The 24,846-nt window shown below is 42.2% G+C and overlaps 1 protein-coding gene across 2 annotated transcripts in view; it reads right to left on the bottom strand.

The window, feature by feature from the left end:
* The window catches only part of KLHL5 (kelch like family member 5), a 122,571-nt gene that overhangs the window by 49,280 nt on the left and 48,445 nt on the right, over positions 1–24,846 (bottom strand). For both annotated transcript variants that reach the window (XM_077477634.1, XM_077477633.1), the window contains exons 2-3: positions 7,524–7,706; positions 5,125–5,261 (exon numbers count right to left, since the gene is read on the bottom strand). In XM_077477634.1, coding sequence (XP_077333760.1) covers positions 5,125–5,261; positions 7,524–7,666 — 280 coding nt within the window. In that variant the 5' untranslated portion in view covers positions 7,667–7,706. The remainder of the gene's footprint in view (positions 1–5,124; positions 5,262–7,523; positions 7,707–24,846) is intronic.

The following is a 24,846-nucleotide window of genomic DNA, read 5'->3' on the forward strand; positions in this document are numbered from 1 at the left end:
TCCCTTGCCAGCACTCCTGGCTCCCCCCACCAAGTGCCCCATAGCAAGCCCCTTGCTATGGGGGCACTCGTGCAGACTCTTTCCTGAGCCGGCTCTGTGGGTCCATAGAGAGACAAAGCAAGGCTTGGCCCTGCCCGTTTTCATTGGCTGTGATTGACATAAGCGGGTTTTAATGGTTCCCACTGGTGTCTCCGTCTACGAAGCAGGAAAGAGCAGAGAGAGCAGCTGCTCTTGTGTATATTGCTGCATCGAGATTGGGCTTAGATAAGTATAAGGGGGTTGAAGGGAGCTGTACACAGTTGTTTTTTTTACCCTAAAGGCAATTTTTTTTTTAAACAAACAAGTTATAATTACCTGCTCTGTGCAGTGGTTTTGCACAGAGCAACCCCCATCCTCCTCTTCTCTGGCTCCTCCACTGGCACTCCTGGCCCCTTCCTCCTGCCAAGTGGCCCCAGAGCAAGCTGCTTCCTATGGGGGCACCCAAGCAGACTTGCTTCCGAGCTGCTGCTCTGCGAGTCCATTCACACAGAGCCCCGCCCCCTCATTGGCTCACTGGCTGTGATTGATAGCAGCAGGAGCCAATGGCTGCCGCTGTTGTCTTAGCCAATGAGGAGAGAGAGTCCCCGGAGAGCCGAGGCTCTCATGGACATCACTGGACTGCGATGGGCTCAAGTAAGTATTTTGGGGGAGTTTCTACACAGAGAAGTGTTTTTACCTTCAATGCATTAAAGTGGATGTAAAGCCCATTAATGAAATCTGACATAGGCATATATATCTGCAGTGTTTACCTCTCTGTCTCCACAGCACCAAGTCCGGTGGCTTTCTGCGGCTCCGTTCCTCTGTTATCAGCCTAACTTCTGACATGTTCTCCAACACAGGGGATAAGAGTAGCTGGAAATTTGTATCAGGGTGGGTGCATAGAGATAGATAAGCAGAGAGCTTGTCTATTCACGGCATGGCTCTGCATGTTTCTTCATTCCTCTGCCTATGTGAAGGGGGGGGGGGGGAATTTTTCCTCCAATCACCTGACACAGTGTATGACCAGACTCCCCTCCCACTGCTGAAGCAGGAAGAAATATTCCAACAGGGCAGCATTCACTTTCTAAACAGTGTAGAAAGCTGAAGACAGCAGATGTACAAATAAAACGTATGTAGGGAGATTTAATTCATCTCTGTGTATCATCTAAGGCTGTTCACTTCACTGGGTATATGTGAGGGTTTACATCCACAAAAAAACTTTTAGCCTTTAGAACCACTTCAGTTGCCATAAAAGATAAACCTCCCTTTTAAATCGTAATGTATAATAAACTAAAACCTAGTAACCCCAATTGTTTATTTCAGAAGTGCTTTGGTGATACGATTTGTCCAGGTGTACATTAAATACAATATATTCTTCTTTTTTTTTTTTTTTTTAAATCTGATGCATGCACCAGGGCAGAAATAATACATTTGATGGATCAGTGAAGATTTAAAATTATGATTTAAACGGTCTTTGCTTCTTAAGATGAGGGTGTATAAGGAACTTCCACAAAAGACTTATTAATAAACAGGTGCAGCTAAGGTTAACCCACTTACATGATGTGATACACCAGAATTAACATTTTCAGAAACCTCAAAAGGGTTAGAACAGCCTGTAATTATATGCCAGCAGCAGACAGGCAAGTCAAAGCTCCTGAGAAAACAATGTGCATTAAGTGCATTCAAAGCAAAGGCCGCAACACAAGTCTGGCTCAGTGACCTATTTTTGTTTTACTCCAAGATCTGCAGTTTTCATACATGACCTTGAGCACAAATGGCTATATTCTAACAAGGTCTAAAATAAAATAAATTCTCTAGAAATGAAACAATTGTGAGACTGAGGCAAAGTTAAAAAGGGTAATAAAAAAATAAAATAAAAATAATATATATTTATATTATGAATAAAAATGTACAAAAAATTGTTCCATTTACATGCTCAGTTTACAACTACATTGAAACTGTAACTGGGCAAGGTATGACTTAACTGTCGCCACATCAAACACAGAGCATGCTGAACAGACAGGAGCTGTCCTCGTAAGCAAGCCTCACTATACTGCCTCCATTCACACCTAAGCGTTTTGTTGCACAATTCCTGAAGCGCATCACCACCCAAGATAAACAATACTATTCTTCTCGATGGGCCTGTTCATACCCGAGCATTGCATTGCTTCTCACCTCTTGCATGATCCTTGAAAAAAATACCAGAACTTCTTTTTTGGCCCCTTTGACTTTAAGGGTAGTGCCTGAAGGACACATTTTATAAATTTATGGGGCCAAAAACACTAGATTCTGCTCCTGTACAACCAGCGCAAAGTAAGCCTCCAAATTGCCTGGCTTTAATCTACCGCTCAAAAAATAATTTACACTCGAGCACGCTGAACAGGCAGGCGTGGTCCTATTAAGCAGACCTTCATTACTGCCCGTAAATCATTTACATCCAAAGCATGCTGACCAGACAGGTGCGGTCACTGCCATACAGCACTATATTGGGATGTTACCCTCCATATTCCTAGAACTGAATGTGGCCACTTATTGACTATGCAAGTTTATCATTTTACTCATGGTTCAGTGTACTGTATACGGAGTAAGATATCATAGATATCTGTGAGATACTGTATTACATGTCCACACTTCTGGTAGCCTCCTTTCTATGTGAGGTGTGACTGCTAATTGGACAATTTAAAAAAGATTCTACTCGTTCTTGTTTGGACTTGCCACTTTCATAGGAGTGTCTGCCGTAATGGTCATGGTTTCCACATCTGATGTCTTTGAGCAACATTAAATTGGGACATGCAACGTCAAGAACTTAAAATGTGGATTCTGACACTATAATAATTTGAATATATATAATATACACACACACACACACACACACACACACACACACACACACACACACACACACCATTGCTGTGAGTGAAACATGTACACGGTTGTATGATGTATAGCTAGATTGCAAGATATATGCGTATGGTGGAGTATCGATGCCCATGGTCTCTTTCATTGTTCTGCAATCTGGCTACAGTATTAATTCACAGAATTTATTAACAATTGTGGCTTTAATTGGAATGTATGTTTCAATGCCCAAACAAAGCAGAACATCCTTGGTCTGCCTAAAAATGACAAATGCACATGGCCTTAGCTGATGCTAGAATAAGACCTCTGACATTACAGTGCTGCACAATGCATGCATTAGGATGTTTCAGGACCATTCATGTTGAATGAAACACCAATGCGTGTTTATTGCAGCCTGTTGCAACACATGGGGGTGGGGAAGAATGCTCAAAGCTAAATTGAGCAAGAAGTTAGAAGCCAATTGGTTGCTTTGAACAGCTGCACCAGATTCTGATCACCCCCACAGTATTGCACTGTTGCGTGTTCCCAAAAAAGGACAGGGCGCAGTTTTCTTTGTGCTGGGATGGATCGGCAGCATGTTAACATGAGAATGTTACTACACAGGTATAAAGCCAGCCTAAGTGCTGGTTCACACCATGAATAGCACAGGAACGTGCTGTGCATGGCAGTGCGATTCACATGCGACTTGGGTGCAGGACAATTTTTGGCAATTCATTTAATAGCATGCACCACTTTACAAAATGCAGCTGGATCACATGGTACTACTGTACTATGTGATCCAGGGCAGGCAAGTGCACTGAATTTGCAACCTGCATTTTGGGTGTCATTAGGTTAACACTGACACCCACTGCAGATCACAACTACAGTGCGTTTGGAACACAGTGTGGGAAACGCACACAGACAATGGGTTTGCCACACCTTGTTCTGGTGTGAACTGGCCTTTTAAGGAACAGCAGGAAAAACACCATTTTTAACTTAATTAAGCCACCAGCAAGCAGTAATCATATGGGATTTAGACTAGGTATATGCAAATCTCTGTGCACATGAGAGCACCAGCTACAAGATTACACATGCTTCTTGTAATACGGACTCCAAAAAGTAATTATAATTTTTCAGATGCTGACCTCTTCCAAACAATAGCAAAGTGTACAGGGATTTTTTGCATGCCTTTAAGCTTGGTACATGACATTTTATTGCCAAGTAAACAGATCACATTAAAAAAGTGTATCTAAGCCAAAACTTGTTTTTCTTAGTTTTTAACAGAGCGATGAGGAGTTCGAACTCTTCAGTTTTTTATTCCTGTATGTGTCTCCATTAGAGAGATTTATTCTCTTTAGTTGTCTTGGGGACCACTGTCACCAGGACTCAAAGCAAAGGAATCAATCACAAATTTTGGAGTTTTCATTATAACAGGAATAGAGGGCAAATCTTCCAACAGGGACGGTACTCATAAAACCACTTTAAAGAGAGCATTTCCCTCAAAAGAATGGGGTTTTAATCGTTTCCTTATCTATCCGAAATGGCAAAAAAAAACATTAACATTTTACAGTCCTCTGCCACCTTACTCACATTTGCAGATAGTGGTCAGAAGTTAGGACCCATGGGATTTGCAGGCAACACCCAGTGTTGAATAAAACCAACAGTCAAAACTTATTGGCAAGAGATTCCATTTTCTGTTAATATGTATTTGAGATGCTTACGCTTTGCATACGGATTGTAAATGTACATTCATAAGTTTAGTATGGAAATGCTTTATACTTTGGAAACAAATAAAAATGTATTGAAAACCATTTGGGCAAGAAAATGGATGTGGCACTTTTACTGGTTTTATCTCATTATAAAATATTTACAAAAACTTGAGAATAACCAACTTTATTAGCTTTAGTGGACAAACCACTTACAATAAATGAACAAAATTGCAAACCGTGACTTGTATAGGATAGTGCGTATCTGAAAAAGCCATGTGGCAAGATTCTTCCCACTGCCACACAGCAGGTAAGAACTGAGGGGTATTTAATGGGGTAGTGACAAAAAGAGAAAGTGGAAAAAAAAAAACCCACCATAATCAAATAAGAGGGAAAAGGAGTCGCCCAAATAAATTGTGCCCCCCCCCCCCCATTCTACAGAGAGGGAGCAGTTTTTAGTCTTCCCTTTGCTATTCTCCGATTTAATTATAGACTGCTATTTTGTAGAAATGAAATTTGTTTGCAAAGTAATGCCTACTCACTGCATAGCAAGCAAATAGATTACCTGTATATGAATATTGAACTAAGGCCCACAGCGCATTGGGTTCAACACCTTCCATTTTAATCTCCTCTTGCTTGGCTTCTCGAACATCACTGGTGAACATTGCAGCAAAATAGTCTGACACTGAAGAAAGGACAAGCCTGAAAAATAAATAAATAATAATTAATAAAAATCAAGAGACACGTTTTATGCAGTCTTCAGAATGTAATAACTAATTCATTTTACATCTGACATCCGTGTGCTAAAACTACTAATGCTGATGCATTATTTAATACACCTTCCTGACAAATACAGTTTGAAGGAGCTGCTCTAAATCATCATAACTTGAAAGCAATGAAAGATTGTTATTATTTGGTTGGTAATCGAGCACAATGTGCTCACAGAGGTGAAAGAAAAGCATCTTCGCACACGTTCTAGAATATTTCTTTGATTACCCTGTTCAGCTATTTTGACGTAAAAAAAGTCAGAACAAATATTAAATGGAATTATCAATAGAAATTTGCGGGGTCCACTCTAAGGAACATTTTTTGTTTTTTTTAACAAGAAGAGGGCTTTGGAAAAGAGCCAAAGCTTGCTAAATTGAAACGTGAAGTAGTTTAAAGTGGAATTCCAGGCTTAACTCCAACTCTTAAAACTGTCCCCTACCCCTTTCCAACACTTATTTTGTCTAACCTGTGTAAGAAAGATCTGTATAGCTACTAATTTCCACTCTGGTCCATCACAAGATGTCCCCTGTGTGGCGCTGGAGAGGAGAGAGTGTCAACTTCACCTGTCGTCAGCGCTCACTCCTCTCTGCTGCAGCCATGCTGGAGGACACAGGGGAGCAGAATTACATGTCTGGACTGGACCAGGCCGAAAATAGATAAGTATACAGATTTTTTGTACACAGGTTACTAAGCATAGGTGTTAGGAGTGAAGATGAGACATTTTTAAGAGCAGTTAGGGTTAAGCTCAAAATTGCACTTTAAGTATCTCATGGAGATATACTAAATAGCAGTGTATGTGCAATTAATTGTTTCAGGTCCTGGTGCAGACCCCTGAATATGCTGGAAAGCTACAACACATGACGACATTTGCCTCAGAGCCCTGACTAAGCTTACGAATTTTCATTGAAAGGCCTCATGCACACTGAAGATGATAAACTCACATTTTTGGGAGTTTGGGCATTTTGTTTTTAACAGTCCTTAAAACACCCCTCTATGTTATCTTATGTTTCCATGCACACAAGACTTATCAGCAGAGGAGTTTATGGGCTGTTGTCAGAACACCCTAAAAACGGCATTCAACAGCAGTTCTTCCAACAACAAAAAACACCCAACACTAAAAAACGTGAGTTTATCAGAGTCAGAGTTTTTGACATTGCAGAGCTAAATGTGTTCTTTTTGTAAATTGACAAAAACGCCAAAAAACACGGATGATAAAAAAAACGCCCACAAACGCTCATAAAAACGCTATTAAAAATGCTCATAAACACACGTTTTTTACAGCAGCAGTTTCCTGCCAGCAGTCCAACATCCAGAAAGACGTTTCAGAATGTCATGTGTGCATGGAGCCTAAAGCGGCAGCAAACTGCTTTCTCGCTTGTACCTACAGGTGAGCTCAAAATAGGGCTTACCTATAGGTACAATGAATAGCTCCACTTGCTTGCATCGTAGCCAGTGATGTTTTTTTGTTTTAACATTTTATAAAAAACTGGTAATTTTTGTCTGTCATTGATGTACGCTGATGAGGCGGCACTGATGGGCACCGATAGGTGGCAGTGATGGGCACTGATGGGTGGCAGTAATGGGCACTGATCGATTACACTGATTGGCACCACTGGTGGGCATCGATAGGCGGCACTTGTGGTTATTGTTGGTTGGTATAAATGAGGCATAATTGCTTATTCCTCTTAGGGACCGATGTCCCTTTAAGATAAGCCGGTGATCTGCTTTCTTTTTTTCTCCTCCACTGTCAGTGTGAGTTTGGTTTAAGCATCTTGCCATCCCAGTACAGCACAGCTCAGAAAGAGAGGGTGAAGCTGTATAAAGAAACCAATCAGCTGTGCTGCAGTGCTCATGCTCTAACAAGGAACACACTGACAGATGAGCACACCAGTCAGTTACCTCTTCACTGTCCAATCACAGGCTGGGGCAAGTAAAATACATAAATTGTATAAACAAAACTGTAGTAGAGCCACGTCAGGTCTCCCTGCTGGCTGTGCTGTCTGGCAGGGCTGTGCTACACTTGTGTATGGGCCCATTTGATCCACATGGGTAACCCATGCAAATAGGTGCAGATGGGAAACACCCACAGAAATTAAAATTCACATTTTACACATCTGACTTCAATAACCTGATATACAGATTGCCAAGCACTGTCCACCGTGTGAACCATTTTCCTTGATTAAATCTTTGACTTACCTGTGTGCAGGAATCCTACGATCGCCAGCGATCAGAATCACATCACACAGTTGCTTGTGATGGAGGTAATTCTCCATCTTCTTGAAGGTTTGCTCGGCATGGTTGAGGGACTGGAAGAATTCATCTTGGGCACATGGCTCCATTGTTTGGCAGGATGATATTGTTTGGTTGCTGTTTGAAGTCCTAAAGGAACAAATACCACATGTTTTTATTTAAAAAGACATCTTAATTGCAGAAACAGGAATAAAAAAAGAAAAAATGTGACTTAAGATAGGAGCTCTGCTACTCATAAGAATAAGGATATTATTATAAAGAATAATATTTAATGAGTTACTGTGGAATGCCTACAAAATGGATTCTCATTTGTGTCATTTGAAAATAGATAAGCAATCTCTCAAGATATTTGGCAGAAACAAAATGCACAGATGTGGAATTTATTTGATTAAGGGCTGGTTCATACTAGCTACACAGGGAAATGTTCTATGAAGCCCAGCTCTGGTCAAAAGCCTATCCCCTTGCCTACCCACTGTAACCCCCCTATTTTTTCTTAGTGAAGCAAATCTACTTACCTGAATCCCAATCCAGATCCTTCGCTGATGGCATTTTGGCTTGGATCGGTCTATTGGCACCACCATTCATAGTACATTGTCTATTTTTTTTTATAAATGCAAGGTTCTCTCTGACTGGGTGAGGTGGAGAGGAGGGCAAGGATGCATCCATCCCTCTCCGCTTTGTGGCAAGTTGGGCCAATGCATAAATGCAATGCAGATATTTCCTGGAGTTCGGCTTTATTTTCCAAATTACAAACTGGTGCCAGCTCCTCTCTAGTAACGCTCTACGTTTATACACATTATTTTCCTAGAATATGTACACTGCTAGAAGTAATTTTTAATCCCTCCAGTGGATGGTTACAGATTATGCATTACTTGACGCAATCATGCTTTGCATCTTAAGTAATCTCTGGAAAGAGCCACATAGTGCCATATTACCCAGTAGCTGACGATACCCGAGTACCTTTGAACAGTGCCCTTTTCACTGGATCAGCATTCTTGTATATATTATGCAAGTATGATCTTCAGGTCCAGGTTAAACCCATGTTTTTGGACAGTCTGCCCACCCAAACAACAAGCTGATGGAATATAAAAACGGAGATACTGTTGTACAAGGAGGATTTGGATTTTGTGGGAATTTCAGAGACCTGGTTCAACAGCTCCCATAATTGACAGGCAAACATTCAAGGGTATACCCTTTATTGCAAGGATAAAGGGGGTAAAAAGGGGGAGGGGTATGCCTATAGATCAAGAATGATGTACAAGTGAATGTGAGAGATGACATCACTAAGGGAGATAGAGAGGAGGTGGAATCCTTATGGGTAGAGCTCCAAAGGGATGAAGCCAAGGGGAAAATAATACTGGGAGTATGTTATAGGCCCCCTAACCTGAGGGAGGAAGGGGAGACAGATCTATCACAGTCTGGATTAGCACCAATGTTGGGAAGTGTTATAAGGGGGGATTTTAACTATCCAGACATAGACTGGGCGGAGGGAACCATGCATTCATCTAAGACTCGCCAGTTCTTAAATGTCTTGCAGAACAATTTTATGGGTCAGATGGTAGACACACCAAATAGAAATAAAGCGCTACTGGATCTACTGATTACCAATACAGACCCGATTACGGATGTGGAAATATGGGGCAATTTAGGTAACAGCAATCACAGGTCAATTGGCTTCAGTATAAATCACACAAATAGGAACCATAAGGGAAATACAAAGACACTGAATTTCAAAAGAGCCAACTTTCCTTAACTACGAGCCTTGCGAGAAGATATAAATTGGGATAAAATCTTAGGCACAAAGAACACGGAGGAGAGATGGGTTTGCTTTCAGAGTATATTAAATAAGGGCATTAGCCAATGCATCCCATTGGGTAATAAATTTAAAAAGAGCGAACAAAAGTCCTGGATGGCTTAACTCCAATGTAAAAATGCATATAAAAGCAAAGGAGAATGCCTTCAAAAGATACAAGGTTGAGATATCATCATCAGCATTCAGACTTTATAAAGAATGCAACAAGAAATGTAAGGGTAGAATAAGGATGGCCAAGATAGAACATGAAAGACAAATAGCGGAAGAGAGCAAAAACAATCCCAAGAAATTCTTTAAGTATGTAAACCGTAAAAAAGGGAGGACAGACCATATTGGCCCCATAAAGAATAAGGAAGGACATCTGGTTACAGGATGGCGAAGGTATTGAATTTATTCTTCTCCTCAGTCTTCACAAGAGAAAAGGGGGGCTTCAGTAACAAAAACTGCAGTGTTTATCCTCATGACACATCCCAGGGAAACACCTCCATGGTTAACAGAGGACAGAATTAACATTAGACTTGGGAAACTGAACATTAATAAATCACCGGGACCACCGGGACCGAGGGGAAGAGACACAATAAAAACCTACAGTTCAGGGCTATTGGCCCTGTTTTGTACATGACATTTAGACCATCAAAGTACCTGCAACCACTGAAGCTCCATATAGAAGAGACTGTGGCTGCAGGTCTGATAAAATGGAGGGATCTTGCACGAACAAGGGATTCAGTTAGTAAAAATCAATAATTTTAACTTGTACCCTGGGCATTAACAAGCATTTAACTCTTGTTGTATGGGGGGTTGCGCCCTGTAAGAATTTTTTTTGTTTTTTTTAAGCTTTAAGGCCTCATGCACACTTGACATTTTAAAAGCTGCCGTTTTTGGATTCAGGTGTTTTTTTCTGCAGCCAGTAAACTCCCCAGCATGTTATCCCATGTGTCCATGCACACATAGGCTGTTAATAGTGTTTTCTGGCTGGAAAACCCCCCAGAAATAGTGGGTTTTAAAAGAAGTTTTTCAGCTGTAAAAACACTCTAACTCTGATAAAAGCTTAAACCCACTGAAAACACTAAAAAAAACTCAGCTATTTAGCATTTATGAGCCATAAAGCTTTTGTGGGAGTATAGTTTAGCTAAAAAGAAACTGAAAAACGCTACTGCAAAACTCATTCTACAGCTACAGCTTTCTACAGCTACTGCTACTGACGTTTTTAGAATATCCAATGTGTATGAGGCCTTAACCATAGCTTGCAAATTAGCTGTGAAAAGGGCAGAATAAAATAAAACACCCTGCTTATAGGGCCAAACCCCAATGGAGTTGCTGAACCCCCTGTGAACCGAATGTTCCCGGTTTGCTTATCCCTACTGGTAGGGAGAGAAGTAAAGATAAGCATTAGGGCTGGTACTGGCCAGCTATGGTGCTGTAATATTGGAAAATGGCAGTTGACTTCCAACCTGCTTTTTCTTTGATGGGAAAAGAGTCAGTTCTGACATTAATGCAAGCCTGTACTATACGCTCAAACATAATAACTGGTCCTTCATCCTACACAGGCTGTAAGATTAAAGTGACCTTTATACTGGCTCCCGATATAGTTGAACGGTTTCCTAGATTTTGAAAATATCTTTCCAGGCCTGCAGCAAGAAGGGAAGAGGACCTCTTTCGACTTTTCAACTTCTCCCAACCTTCTGCAACACAAAACATAGAACTGATTGAATCAGTGAGGGTTATAAATAACCATCTTCAGTTTACACTCCAGACCATCCACAGAAAAACCATATTTGGTGATAAACAATTCTGATCCACAAAACTCTGTGAACAATTAAATGACTTTCTTGCCATTATTTTTTTTCTAAATCATTATTGTGATCATAAAACACAAAGCTGTCAAAGCATTTTATGGCCAAAGCTGTAATATGCTTGGTATACAATGCCAAAGGAACATTATGCAGAGAGAACTGCTGCAATGTCAGGATAATATAAGAACTTAAACATAAATCTGGATATCATTTATTTCCGAACGAGATCAGCTTTTTCGCTCTACAAAAGGAAAATGATCTTTCCCTGAAATTATAAGAGGGCATACGCTTGATATTTAAAAAAGGAAACTGCCTTTGTTGCAACAATTCCCCTAACAATATTGACTGCCTACCAAATGTTCCTATCTTACCACTTTGTAACATGCATGTTTTTAGGTAAAAAATTTAATAATAGGAATGCACCAATACTAGTTTAAGAATGAGTACAGATACTTTTTATCAAGTACGTGCCAATACCAATTACAGATACCTTTTTTTGTGCGGTGCGATTTGAGCCCATACAAAATTAATAGTCTCAAATTTCACTGTAAAGAATCGCATGTGATTTGAACATCAATGCGGCGATTCCTAACTGAATCACATAATCTTTCATGTAGTTTCTACGGGAGAAGTAAAGAAAATACTATAATGTGTCACTTGAGTGACAGCCCTGAGGCTGCAGACATCACATCCAAGATGGCCAAACCCAGCAGCAGTCTCAGGGCTTTTTAATGTCTACAAAAGTAAGGCTTTTACAACTTAAAATACAGTAAAAGCCCATATTGGCACACTTTTTCCCAAAAACAAAAATTATTATGGGAACATTTTTTGAGGAAATAGTCTGGCAACATGGCCTCTTTAATACAAGCACCTGTATCAAATTACAGTAGCCAGACATCTGACTGATATTCCACTGTAGAAGAGATGGGTGCAAAATGCTGCTTTGGACAGATGCACTATACAGTATGGTCAAAAGTATGTGGACATTCCTCCAGGTTATTGGGGGGGGGGGGGGGGCTTCAATGAAGGGTACTGTTAGGACTTTTTTTTTTTTTTTTTTTTAAATACACTTGCTTCAAAATGTGGCATCTGAGACACTTTAAGCTCTCTGAATGAAAATCAAAAGCACCTCACACTAAATAAAATGCAGGAGTTCAACAGAACAGAGGATCAGCCAACTGTGTGTGAGCAGGGTAAATGCTGAGTAAGGAATCTGCTGAGCCAGGAAACTGCAGATTGGGGGGGGGGGGGGTCTACTAAACCTACTAAACCTGGGGTACTACTGAGCCGAGATATCGATGAGCTGGAGATCTGCTGAGTGGGGTTACTAATAAGCCAAGAAACTGATGAGTGGGAGTTTTACTGAGCCACCAAAAACCCCAAAATAAAAAAACGAAACAAATTACCAAAAGCATGGCTGAAATCTGGGTGGCTTCCTCATCACTTCCCCTTTGTAAAAAAAAAAAATAAAAAAATAAAAAACCCACACACATAGGGCATTTCCAAGCTACCTTAAAGTGATACTAAACATACAGGGTTTAAAGAGTATTTACAGTTACAGCTGACTTTTAATAAAACATACACTCACCTGTCCCAGGAGCCAGTGATGTGGCTGTCCGAAGCCTCGCGTCTCTCCCTCTCTGCGGCACCGGCATTGAAAGTGTGGGCACCCGGTTGTGACAGCTTGTGGCTTCACAGCTGGGTGTGCACCGCGCGAGTCACACTGTACGTCATGAATGACCGGGCAATCTTCTGGGACCTGTGACGTGCCCAGAAGATTGCAGGGAGGGGAAAAGGAAAACTTCTGCTTGTGGCCCCACGAGTGGAAATGGAAGCTGGTACCTGTCAAAACTACCCCCCCCCAAAAAAAATGACATGCCAAAATGTCTGGGGTTCAGGAGTCCTGAAAGTGGAAGTTCCACTTTTGGGTGGAACTCCGCTTTAAATTTACTTTGTCCCTTTTATTTCGGTATATGAATGATAGCACTGTAATTATTTAAATTTATAAAGAATCTTTTGCTGGTGGGAATTCCGCCTGCAAAAGTCCGATGGAGCATACACGCGGATGGAATTTCCGACCAAAAGCTCACGTCGGACTTTTGCTGGCGGAATTTCTGATCGTGTGTACGGTGGAATTACAAATGCTCTTTCGGCACAAATTCTCCAAAATCCTGTGCAAAGCCTTCCCAGAACATTTGGCCATAAGATGTATATGCAAAAGGTTTACTCAATATACATGGTTCAAATGAAAACGGACAGTGTCATATTTAACTCACATGGCACTCAGTATCAGGACAGATCTAACGGCCTAATCACCAATGATAACTGGCACATGTACACATCTTGTACATCGTCTTTCTTACCATTAAACCAAAAACAATCCCTGGAATTCCTAATGAGTGTTGCAAACACCCTTTAGAGATCCTTCTTTTGGTAGTGCAACAATTACGTGTGGGTAAGATATACATGAATGTGTCACAACTCCGGCAGAACTGTTGCAAAGTGTAAAGCGATGATTTCCAATCAAAGAAGCTATTGGGAGAAGCTGGGAAAGCAAGTGAAACACGAACGATTATTTCCGGAGGAACCAAGATAAATTGTGGTCAAGAATGCTCTTAAAGCTGTGACACAATAACTATGTGCGATAATAAAGATTTTTATTTACCTCCAATATGCTCATCACTAATATATTGATCTTTACTTGAAAATTGTATTGCAACAATAGCGCCACACATTGTTGTAAATAGGACCCACTACAAGCATACCCCACTATTAAGTACACATTGAGGTTAATTTACTAAAGCTGGAAAGTGTGAAATCAGGCTCACTTCTGCATAGAAACCAATGAGGTTCCAGGTTTTATTACCAAAGCTTAATTGAGCAAGTTGGGGTTAGAAGCTGATTGGTTTCTATGCAGAAGTGAGCCTGATTTTGCACTTTCCAGCTTTAGTAAATTAACCCATTGTGTACTTAAAAGTGGGTTATGCCTGTACTTGAGTCTGTCATGTGCAAAAGTACAAACAATATAATTTATCACTTTGTCCTGCTGTCCTCCTTGGCAAGATATGAATAGTAAGATGCAGCGGGTAAAATAAGTATTAAACACGTCACCATTTTTCTAGGTAAATATACACGATATTGCCAAAAGTATTGGGACACCTGCCTTTATACACACACACACACACACACACACACAGACACACAGACAGCTTGGCTCGCAGTCTCTGCTCTAATCCATCCCAAAGGTGAATGTTCTATCGGTTTGAGGTCAGGACTCTGTGCAGGCCAGTCAAGTTCCGCCACCCCAAACTTGCTCACCCATGTCTTTATGGACCTTGCTTTGTGCACTGGTACAAGTAATTTGGTTATGGGGGGGGGGGGGGGGGGATTATGGTGTGGGGTTGTTTTTCAGGGGTTGGGCTTGGCCCCTTCGTTCCAGTGAAGGGAACTCTTAAGACGTCAGCATACTAAGACATTTTGGACAATTTCATGCTCACAACTTTGTGAGAACAGTTTGCGGATGGCCCCTTCCTGTTCCAACATGACTGTGCACCAGTGCACAAAGCAAGGTTCTTAAAGACATGGATGAGCAAGTTTAGGGTGGAGGAACTCGACGTGACCTCAACCCGACAGAGTACCTTTGGGATCAATTCAAGTCGAGACTGCGAGACAGGCCTTCTCGTCCAACATCAGTGCCTGACCTCACAAGTGCGCTTCTGGAAGAATGATCAAACAATCTCATAGCCACACTCCTAAACCTGGTGCACAGTCTTCCCAGAGTTAAAGCTCTTCTAGCTGCAAAGGGTGGGCCAACTCAATATTGAATCCTACGGACTTAGCCCTTGCACACACGATCGGAAATTCCGACAACCAAATCCGTCGGATTTTGTCCAAAACTGTTGTATACACACGGTCGGACAAAGTTGTCAGAAAATCCGATCGTTCAGAACGTGATGACGTTATTTCATTACGACGGGACTACGTTCAGGCTAGTAGCCAATAGCTTTGATGTAGGAATTTGATCTGAGCATGCGTGGCACTTTGTCCGATCGGAATTCTCTACACATGATCGGAGTATGTCCGATCTGAGCATTTTGTCGGAAGATATTTCCGGCAAGTTGGAAAATTTGGTCCGACGGATATTCAGACAGTAACAGTCCGATGCAGACCACACACAGTCGGAATATCCGACAAAACGCTCCGGACGCATTCCGTCGGAATCTCCGATCGTGTGTACAAGGGCTAAGACTGTGATGCCATTAAAGCAGGGCTTGAAAAATTTGCTTTGAATCTAGGAGCCAGTTAAAAAAGTTAGGAGACAGTTTTTTTTAGAGTGGTATGGATTGTCAGCTCCTGGCGTACATCCATTGAATATTTATTACTCCCTGGACATGCGATTACACTTATTTCGGGGTGGTTGCACATTATATGCAATCACCCTTCATACCTGTTTGTGACACTGATTCAGTTTATGTTGCAACACATTTTTTTTTAATTTTTGATGTTATTTGTTTAGTTCATATATATTGATTTATATATATTTGGGTGTTTTGGTAGGGGTATATCTTTACGTCATTGTGCACAGATTTCAGCGCCACATTTTTTGTTTGTATCTGCTGTACCATGTACTTCTTAAGAAGTAGTCTGCTCTCTTTGTATCGCTTTCTTCATGTCAAATACCTGGTGATCCTGCCAGTCCCCCCTGCTTTCTTATTTTAAACTGACTAGACAAAGCACCACATCCATCCCAGTGTGGTCAGTTTTCCAGCTGTGCTGGGAGAACAGCCTGCCTGTCCTCCATTGATCAGACTTATGCTGACACACCCCCTTGCACAGCCACTCGCTGGGAAGATCAGTGTACTGCTGTTTCTCCATCCCCACGTCTCCAAGTCCCTTATGTAGCGGAGAACAGAGATTATGGGATCACTATAAATTTATTTTTTTTAAGTTTTATAAAATGTAGAATTTATATATTATCACACACATATACAAATTATTATATAGGATTTATATAGCGCCGACAGTTTATGCAGCGGTTTACAACATTAGGGCAGACAGTACAATTACAATACAATTCAATACAGGGGGAATCAGAGCCCTGCTCGTTAGAGCTTACAATCTAGGAGGGAGGGTCAAGTTATACAAAAGGTTAATAGCTGTGGAGGATGAGCTAATGGAGAAAATAGTGCAGTTGTTAGGAGGGAGGCCGAATAGGCTTCTCTGAAGAGGAAGGTTTTCAGGGATCACTTAAAAGTGGATAAATTTGGAGACCTTCTGACAGATTGGGGTAGCGAATTCCAGAGAATGGGTGAGGCTCAGGAGAAGGTGATGAGGGGGTTAGAGAGCAGGAGATCTTTGGAGGAACAAAGTGGGCGATTAGGTTAGTATTTTGAAACTAGGCTAGTGATGTAGCTGGGTGCAGAGTTGTGGATGGCTTTGTAACTTGTTAGTATTTTGAATTTAATTAGTTGGGCGAGCGGCAGCCAGTGGAGGGATTGGCAGAGAGGGGTAGCACACACTGCGCAGTTTGTAAGGTGGAGGAGTCTGGCAGCAGCATTCATGATGGACTGAAGGGGGGATAGTCTATTTTAAGGTAAGCCAATGAGGAGGGAGTTGCAGTAGTCAAGGCGAGAGATAACCAGGGAGTGGATCAGAAGCTTTGTGGGTTCATTGGTTAGAAAGGGACGTAGTTTAGAGATGTTTTGGAGGTTGAGGCAGCAAGCTTTGGAAAGTGATTGGATGTGGGGCCTAAAGGAGAGTTCAGAGTCTAGGACAACACCTAGCACGCTGACATGTGGGGATGGGTGGATGGTTGCGCCATTACTCTTGACAGAGAAGTCAGGGGAAGAGGCACGTGGGGGAGGAAATATTATAAGTTCGGTTTTGGACAAGTTGAGCTGAGGAAGTGGTATGACATCCATACAGATATGTTTGTTAGTAAATTAGTGATGCGTGAGGCGACTGATGGAGTAAGTTGAGGGGTGGAGAGATAGATTTTTGTGTCGTCAGCGTAGAAATTATATTGAAAGCCACGAGAGGCTATCAGCTGACCCAGGGAAGAGGTGTAGATTGAAAGTAAAAAGAGGTCCAAGAACAGAACCTGAACACTGAAGGTTCACTGGGATAGGTAGAATGAGAGCCACTGAAGAGCACACAGTCACGGAGATTGAGGGATTAAAATTCTTTGAGTAGGAGGGGTGGTCAATTGTGTCAAAGGCAGCTGAAAGGTCCAGAAGTAGGAGTATAGAATAGTGTCCGTTGGTTTTTGCAGTTAATAGGTCATTTGTGAGTTTTAAAAGAGCAGTTTCTGTAGAGTGTTGAGGGCGAAATGCAGATTGAAGGGGATCAAGAAAGTTATTCTTAATGAGGTAGTCACTCAGTCGGTTGTAAACCAGGCGTTCTAGGAGTTTAGAGGAAAAGGGGAGCAAGGAGATAGGGTGTACGTTGTTAATATTGGTAGGGTCCAAGGACGGCTTTTTAAGTATGGGGGTGACCAGAGCATGTTTTAAAGCAGGGGTCTCAAACTGGTGGCCCTCCAGCTGTTGCAAAACTACAAGTCCCACGAGGCATTGCAGGGCTAACAATAACAAGCATGATGGGACTTGTAGTTTTGTAACAGCTGGAGGGCTGCCACTTTGAGACCCCTGTTTTAAAGCATTGGGGAAAATGCTAGCGGTGAGGGAGAGATTGAAGATGTGCATTAGCGAGTGTAGGATAGAGTCAGAGGGCGACTGTAGTATTTGAGAGGGAATAGGGTGCAGGGGACAGGGGGGCATTAGAAAGAGTTTAGAAACTGTGTGTGTAGTAGCAGATTTGAATAAGGAGAGTGTCAGTTGTACATGTTGTTACATACCTGCAGAGTGGAGATTTAATCACGGATTGTATTAATCTTGTTTTTGAAGTGATTCACTCACTGCCCAGGAGATTGCTAGTCAGTGGGTGGAGGAAGAAGTAGAGAGTTGAAGGTAGAGAAGAGTTTACGGGGACTGGATGAGAAGGTGTTAATAAGAGTTGTAAAATAGGTCTGCTTGGCAGTGTGGAGGAAAGAATAGCATTTTTGGAGAGCAGATTTGTATTGGTTGCGACTGCGTTTGAGAATTTTAGCGTCATCTGTTTGCCAGGGATGTAGGGGTCGAGGCCTGATTCTGCGTGTAGTGAGGGGAGCGAGCTTGTGCAGGGTGGAGTACAGGGATTTATTGTAGATGTAAGTGGCTTGGTTGGGGGAGGACAGGGAAGAGATTTTGTCAGAGGTGGTCAGTAGCAGAATAGAGGAGAGAAGAGTTGAAGTTGCAAAAGTTTCTGCAAGTGATGGTTAGGCGATTGGAGGGAAAGGTGGTGGAAGACAGAGGGAGAGAGAAACTAATAAGGTGGAGGTCGGAGAGAGGAAAATGATTGTTTGAGAAGTAAAAGCCTGTACCCATTGATTCAGGTAAAAAGAAGAGGTTACCGTATATACTCGAGTATAAGCCGAGATTTTCAGCCTCTTTTTTGAGGCTGAAAGTGCCCCCCTCGGCTTATACTCGAGTCATCGCTGTCTGCCCGCTCGATCAGCGTGTCGAGCAGACAGACAGCGGCCATTCTATTCAAAAGCCGCGCCTCCGGCTCCGCCTTCGCCTGTGATAGGCGGAACACTGAATTTCCCAGCAGCCTGTGTTCCGCCTATCACGGACATCGTATCATCCTCGTACTACGGACGAGGATGATACGACGTCTGTGATAGGCGGAACACAGGCTGCTGGGAAATTCAGTGTTCCGCCTATCACAGGCGAAGGCGGCGGCGCAGCTTTTGAACTTTACAATGGCCGCCGACGAAGAGGGCACGGGACGGAGGCAAGGGAAGGCACGGCACGGCACGGGACGGGACGGCGGCGGCAAGGCACGGCACGACACGGGACGGATGCAAGGAGGCAAGTCACGGCACGGGACGGAGGCAAGGAGGCAAGGCACGGGACGGAGGCTCGGGACAAAGGTAGGCTGGACACACACACACACACACACACACACACACACACACACACACGGATGGAGACACACACAGGGATGGATGGATGGATGGAGACACACACACACACAGGGATGGATGGATGGATGGAGACACACACACACAGGGATGGATGGATGGATGGATGGAGACACACACACACAGGGATGGATGGATGGATGGACACACACACACACAGGGATGGATGGACGGACACACAGGGATGGACGGACACACAGGGATGGACGGACACACAGGGATGGACGGACACACAGGGATGGACGGACACACACACAGGGATGGACAGGCATGTCTCACCCTCGGCTTATACACGAGTCAATAAGTTTGCCAGTTTTTTTGGGGGTAAATTGGGGGCCTCGGCTTATATTCGGGTCGGCCTATACTCGAGTATATACGGTAGATTAAGAAGTTTAGAAGTAGCATTAGTGTTTGTATTTGCAGGGATCACCAAGAAGGATTGTAGGAATTTCCGAAGAGAGATAGTAGGGTAGCCAGGCAAAAAACTCATCAAGGAAAGTGGATAATGGTCCAGGGGGCCGGTAGATCACAGCAATTCTTCGGGAGGTTGGAGAGAATAGACGTATAGAGTGAGCTTCAACTGATGAGAGGGAAAGAGGGAGGAGAGTGAATAACCTGGAAGGTGCTCTGGGGGAATAAGAGGAATCCCACTTCCGGAAGCACAGGATATGGGGAGGCTGGCATTGGGAAGAAGAGGAATGAAGACTAAATTGTGTAGATTGCGACTACTGCCAGAGGGTGTAGGGCGATGGTGATGGGTGTGTTGGGTACAGTTAAATAAGGGAGGCCCATGGTTTGGGGAATTATCTCCAGCGGTTAGAAGAAGCTGAAGAGTAAGGGAGATAATATGAGAATACGATTAGTATAAGGGGACATGCTTCAGTATCCTGGGGGGTTTGTTAGCAAGTGGGCCTAGAGTTAGAAAGAGGTGAGGAGTGCAGTAATAGGGGGGAGGGGACAAGTGAGGGTGATATGTACAGATTGTGGGGTGGAGCAGAGGGGTTAAAAAAAAAAGGGAGTTTGAGGAGAGAGGCTGCAATTGTGAAAAGTAGGAGAGGTAAAGAGCGCATGTTTCATAGAGGAAGGTGAGATAAATGTGGAAATGAGGTCTTATGCAGTCTGCTGTGGTTTTCTTTCGTGCAAATCGCTGAAGTGCAAGAGAGGAAGTGCCACTTATTTAAAAGAACAAACATATTCATATTTTATTTGTAAACTGAATGGGTTAATCTACAAAGTGAGGGCTCACATATACTTTAATGACAGATAAATCAAGAATAATAAAAAGTGGATGTAAACCCAAATTTTATTTAATTTTTTTGATGTCATAATGTAGAGTATAAGATTTACTATCAATTGAGCCCTGTCTTGCCACAAAGAGTTAATCCAGGTCTGAGCAATCCTCTTATTGTTCAGCGAGATAAATCTTGACAAACAAAGAAAAACTTTGTCAAATTCTCCCCCTTGCGTGACAGTGACAGGTGATTTACATATCTCGTGCACTAGCCCAAGAGACATGCATTATTTTTTAATTCCCTCCCACTCCTTTCTTCTGCTGCTCTGCCAGGATTGGCTGTTCCACACCTCCGCATGCTTTGGCATGCTGAAGTCATGTGGGGACTTTTCTGGGTTTTGACTGGATGTAAGAGATCATAGCAGAAGTTCAGTGTAAGAAATACACAGGAGAAAATGCATGTTGACAAGCGGAGTGTAGAGGTGGGTGGGGAGTCTGACATCACGAATCCACCCACTGAGCCCTGGAAAACAGACCCACCCACAAAATCTGCAGTTTTTCGGGTCTCGTAGCAGACAGAGGGGAGACATTTGACAGATAAGTATACATGCAGGAGGCATGTATATCCTTCTAGATAACCAATATTGCAATAGTTTAGAAAGGATGAGAGTGGGTTTACATCCACTTTAAGTCAGTAAAGTCTCCCATCACATACAAGCATTGGGGGGCAGCAGGTGGCAGGACCAGCTCAGTTTGATTGAGATTTTAGTATAAATACAGAAGCCTATAGCTCTATACCAGGCTTTCCCTGAATGAAAGCTCTGCATATACATCCTTTGATCAGTTTGAATCTCTCATGTATAGGACAGCGTTATCTAAACACTTCTTGAAATGTACAGCATGGACTCTACATAGCCCAGTAAACCGTGCAAGCTGGGCTGAAATAAAATCAGAACACATGGTGAAAACAATCCTTGATATTCCAGAGTCTCCATATGGGTTGCTATGGAACAAGCAGAAATATCTTTGCTATGAGCTTTTTAATCTAGCCCACAAAATAAAAATAAAAAAATAAAATAAAAAGAAGATAAAATGGAATATGAAGCACAATAAAAATGTTACCTCTGATTTAATAATCAGAGCATCCAGCTGCTTTTTATTAATTTTACGCTCAAAACATTCTTTTTCAAGCTGGACTCTAGGCAGATATAAGACACAAATTATTTCAGCACTGTAATCATTAATACATCATTTTAAGTGTGTGTAAACTCCAGCAATGAACTTCTCTTATTTGGTCATTTAAATATTGCATAGAAAGCATTTTCCATTTTCTCTTGCTCCTTAGTATGGATTGGATTACCCCATCTGAGGAGGGTGGCATCCGCTTAGTTCTTTGGTATTACCGCTGTCCTTGCCGTTTTACACTACAAGATACCTCATAACGCTAAAAGTGACTGCTTGCTATTGTTCATTTGTTAGTATATTTGTATCTGCTAGTACATTTAATACTACTCTACCCCCTCAGACTGACAATGCTGCTGACTGCTGTGCTGCCTGTTCTATATCTGGAGTGGGGACTCTAACACAGGAGATGCATTACTGGCCAGATCAGCAGATGAAAACTGAGGGGAAAAAAAAAAAAAAGCGAAGAAAACGAATGCAGCCACCATATATAATTGGTAAGCTGCCAGCTATTACATTTTTGGTTTTGGGTTTAATACCGCTTTAATGTGATTTTTCTTTTTAAAAAAAAGGAAGAAAAGTAAGCACTCAAATTTAATATGGCATCAGCCTTTTGCGGTCCCTGTACAGCAGGGCTGGAGTGTGAGGAAAAAGCAGTGCAAAGAGACAATCAGTTCATGTTCTGACAAGAAGCAAGCTGATAAGATAAGCTCATTACTGTGCTAATTCTCCTTTCACTATTCAATCACAGGTTAGGGCAGGTCCAAAATGACCTGGGCTCATAGAAAATGGGTTAAATGCTGATGGGCATCACGCTAAGGGTATCTTGTGGTGAAAGAAGTATTGCAGGGAGAACTCTGGTTTTTGGCGGGCAGGTTCACACTGCTGTGATGCGGGGACCCTGCGAATCCTCTGCGGGTTCCAGCATTGCATGTCTCCCATCAGCAGTTCACAATGCCCTATGCAAACTGTTGGGAGTGTCAATTAAATGTTAATGACATCTCCAAATCAGTTTGTATATCACAGTGCGATCTGAAAATCCGGACAGGGATCGGATAAACACCCATGCGATCCGATTCTGCTGTGGACCAAAAAAAAAAAAAGTTGGGTCCGAATGCGATGCGATTTTAGCCATACTATCTGTATGGCTGAAATCGAATTGAACAGAGATCACATGTTTGCAGTGCGAATCACATGCGACCTCGGACAAGGCTGCAGTTTGAACCAGCACTAAAGGTGAATTTTGGAGCAAAAACGGTTTTAATATATTTGAACCCCTTGTCGGCTGTGCTATAGCAGAACGACGGCTACAGCATGGTCTGCTAGTTCTGGGAGGCCATCATATAAAGGCCTCCCGTGATCGCGCCCACTGAGGAGCACAGGCAGCAGATACTGCTGACGACAGTTAGAGAACTTCTGGTGGAGCACCATGGCAATCTGACCGGAAGTGGGAACAGGTACCTACCAAAACCAGTACCAGCTGCTACTTTAGTTCCACGTGTGCAAGGTAACAGCTCTCACACAGTTTCACAAATGATTTCTCTGTTCACAAGCTGCTCAAGTACAAACCACTAAGTGCTGGTTCACACTGAGGCAACCTGTTAGGCGACTTGGCCACTTGACAAGTCACGATCCATGCAGTGCAATGAGTTCATCTATCAACTAATCCACACAGCCTAAAAAACCTCTTTCACCCTATTTCGGGGTGATCGGAGTATCGGTGTTGATCGTGCTACGTCCGAGTTGGATAAGAAACCATCCTGATGTTCCATCCGTGAAACACATCGCTTGGCACACAGTCGGTTGGAGTTCTCTCACCAGTTTGACGGACCTTCATCGATCCACCCCCTGGCCCTAGATTGGGACCCCAAGCTTTACAGACTCAACTGTCATATGACCGTGTGAGTCCAACACAGTTGGTAAGAGTATTTTATTACTTCCCTGATGTCTACAGACAAGCTGTTTTACATGGGTATATCTGTTTAGCAAGATCCCTCTCTTTCCTTGAAATGGCCTAACCATCCTTGTACCAGTCACATCATGGAAGTTCATACCCATTCTATTGGACTTTATTTTATGTATATGGACTTTCTCATGTGACCATTTATTTGGCATTTTTTTGTGTATGTGTTGACCACATTCACCATTACAGAAGCGCTACACTATTTTTTACCTTTTGACTGTTTAACCACTTTCAGACCGGACCATTTTGCTGGTAAATGACCAGAGGTCTTTTTACACTTTGGCACTGCGCTGCTTTAACTGGTAATTGCGCGGTCATGCAATGTTGTACCCAAACAAAATTTGCGTCCTTTTCTTCCCACAAATAGAGCTTTCTTTTGATGGTATTTGATTGCCTCTGCGATTTTTATTTTTTGCGATATAAACGTAAAAAGACCGCAAATTTTGAAAAAAAATGATATTTTCTACTTTTTGTTATTAGAAAAATCCAATAAACTCAATTTTAGTCATACATTTAGGCCAAAATGTATTCAGCCACATGTCTTTGGTAAAAAAAAAGTCAATAATTGTATATTTATTGGTTTGCGCAAAAGTTGTCACATCTACAAACTAAGGTACGTTTTCTGGAATTTACGCAGCTTTTAGTTTACGACTGCCTATCTCATTTCTTGAGGTGCTAAAATGGCAGGGCAGTACAAAACCCCCCCAAATGACCCCATTTTGGAAAGTAGACCCCCTAAGGAAATTGATAAGAGGCATGTTGAGCCCATTGAATATTTTATTTTTTTGCCTCAAGCGATTGAATAATGACAAAAAAAAAATTTTTTTTTTTTTTTTACACAAAGTTGTCACTAAATGATATATTGCTCACACATGCTATGGGCGTATGTGAAATGACACCCCAAAATAAATTCTGCTGCTTCTCCTGAGTACGGGGATACCACATATGTGGGACTTTTTGGGAGCCTAGCCGCGTACGGGGCCCCGAAAACCAAGCACCGCCTTCAGGCTTTCTAAGGGCGTAAATTTTTGAGTTCACTTCTCACTACCTATTACAGTTTTGAAGGCCATAAAATGCCAAGATGGCACAAAACCCCCACAAATGACCCCATTTTAGAAAGTAGACACCCCAAGCTATTTGCTGAGAGGCATGTTGAGTTCATGGAATATTTTATATTTTGCCACAAGTTGCGGGAAAATTACAAACTTTTTTTTTTTTTTTTTTTTTTTCACAAAGTTGTCACTAAATGATATATTGCTCACACATG

Source organism: Lithobates pipiens, unplaced genomic scaffold (assembly GCF_037356315.1).
Source record: "Lithobates pipiens isolate NorthernLeopardFrog02 unplaced genomic scaffold, aLitPip1_a1.2 Scaffold_13, whole genome shotgun sequence".
Lineage (NCBI taxonomy): Eukaryota > Metazoa > Chordata > Amphibia > Anura > Ranidae > Lithobates > Lithobates pipiens.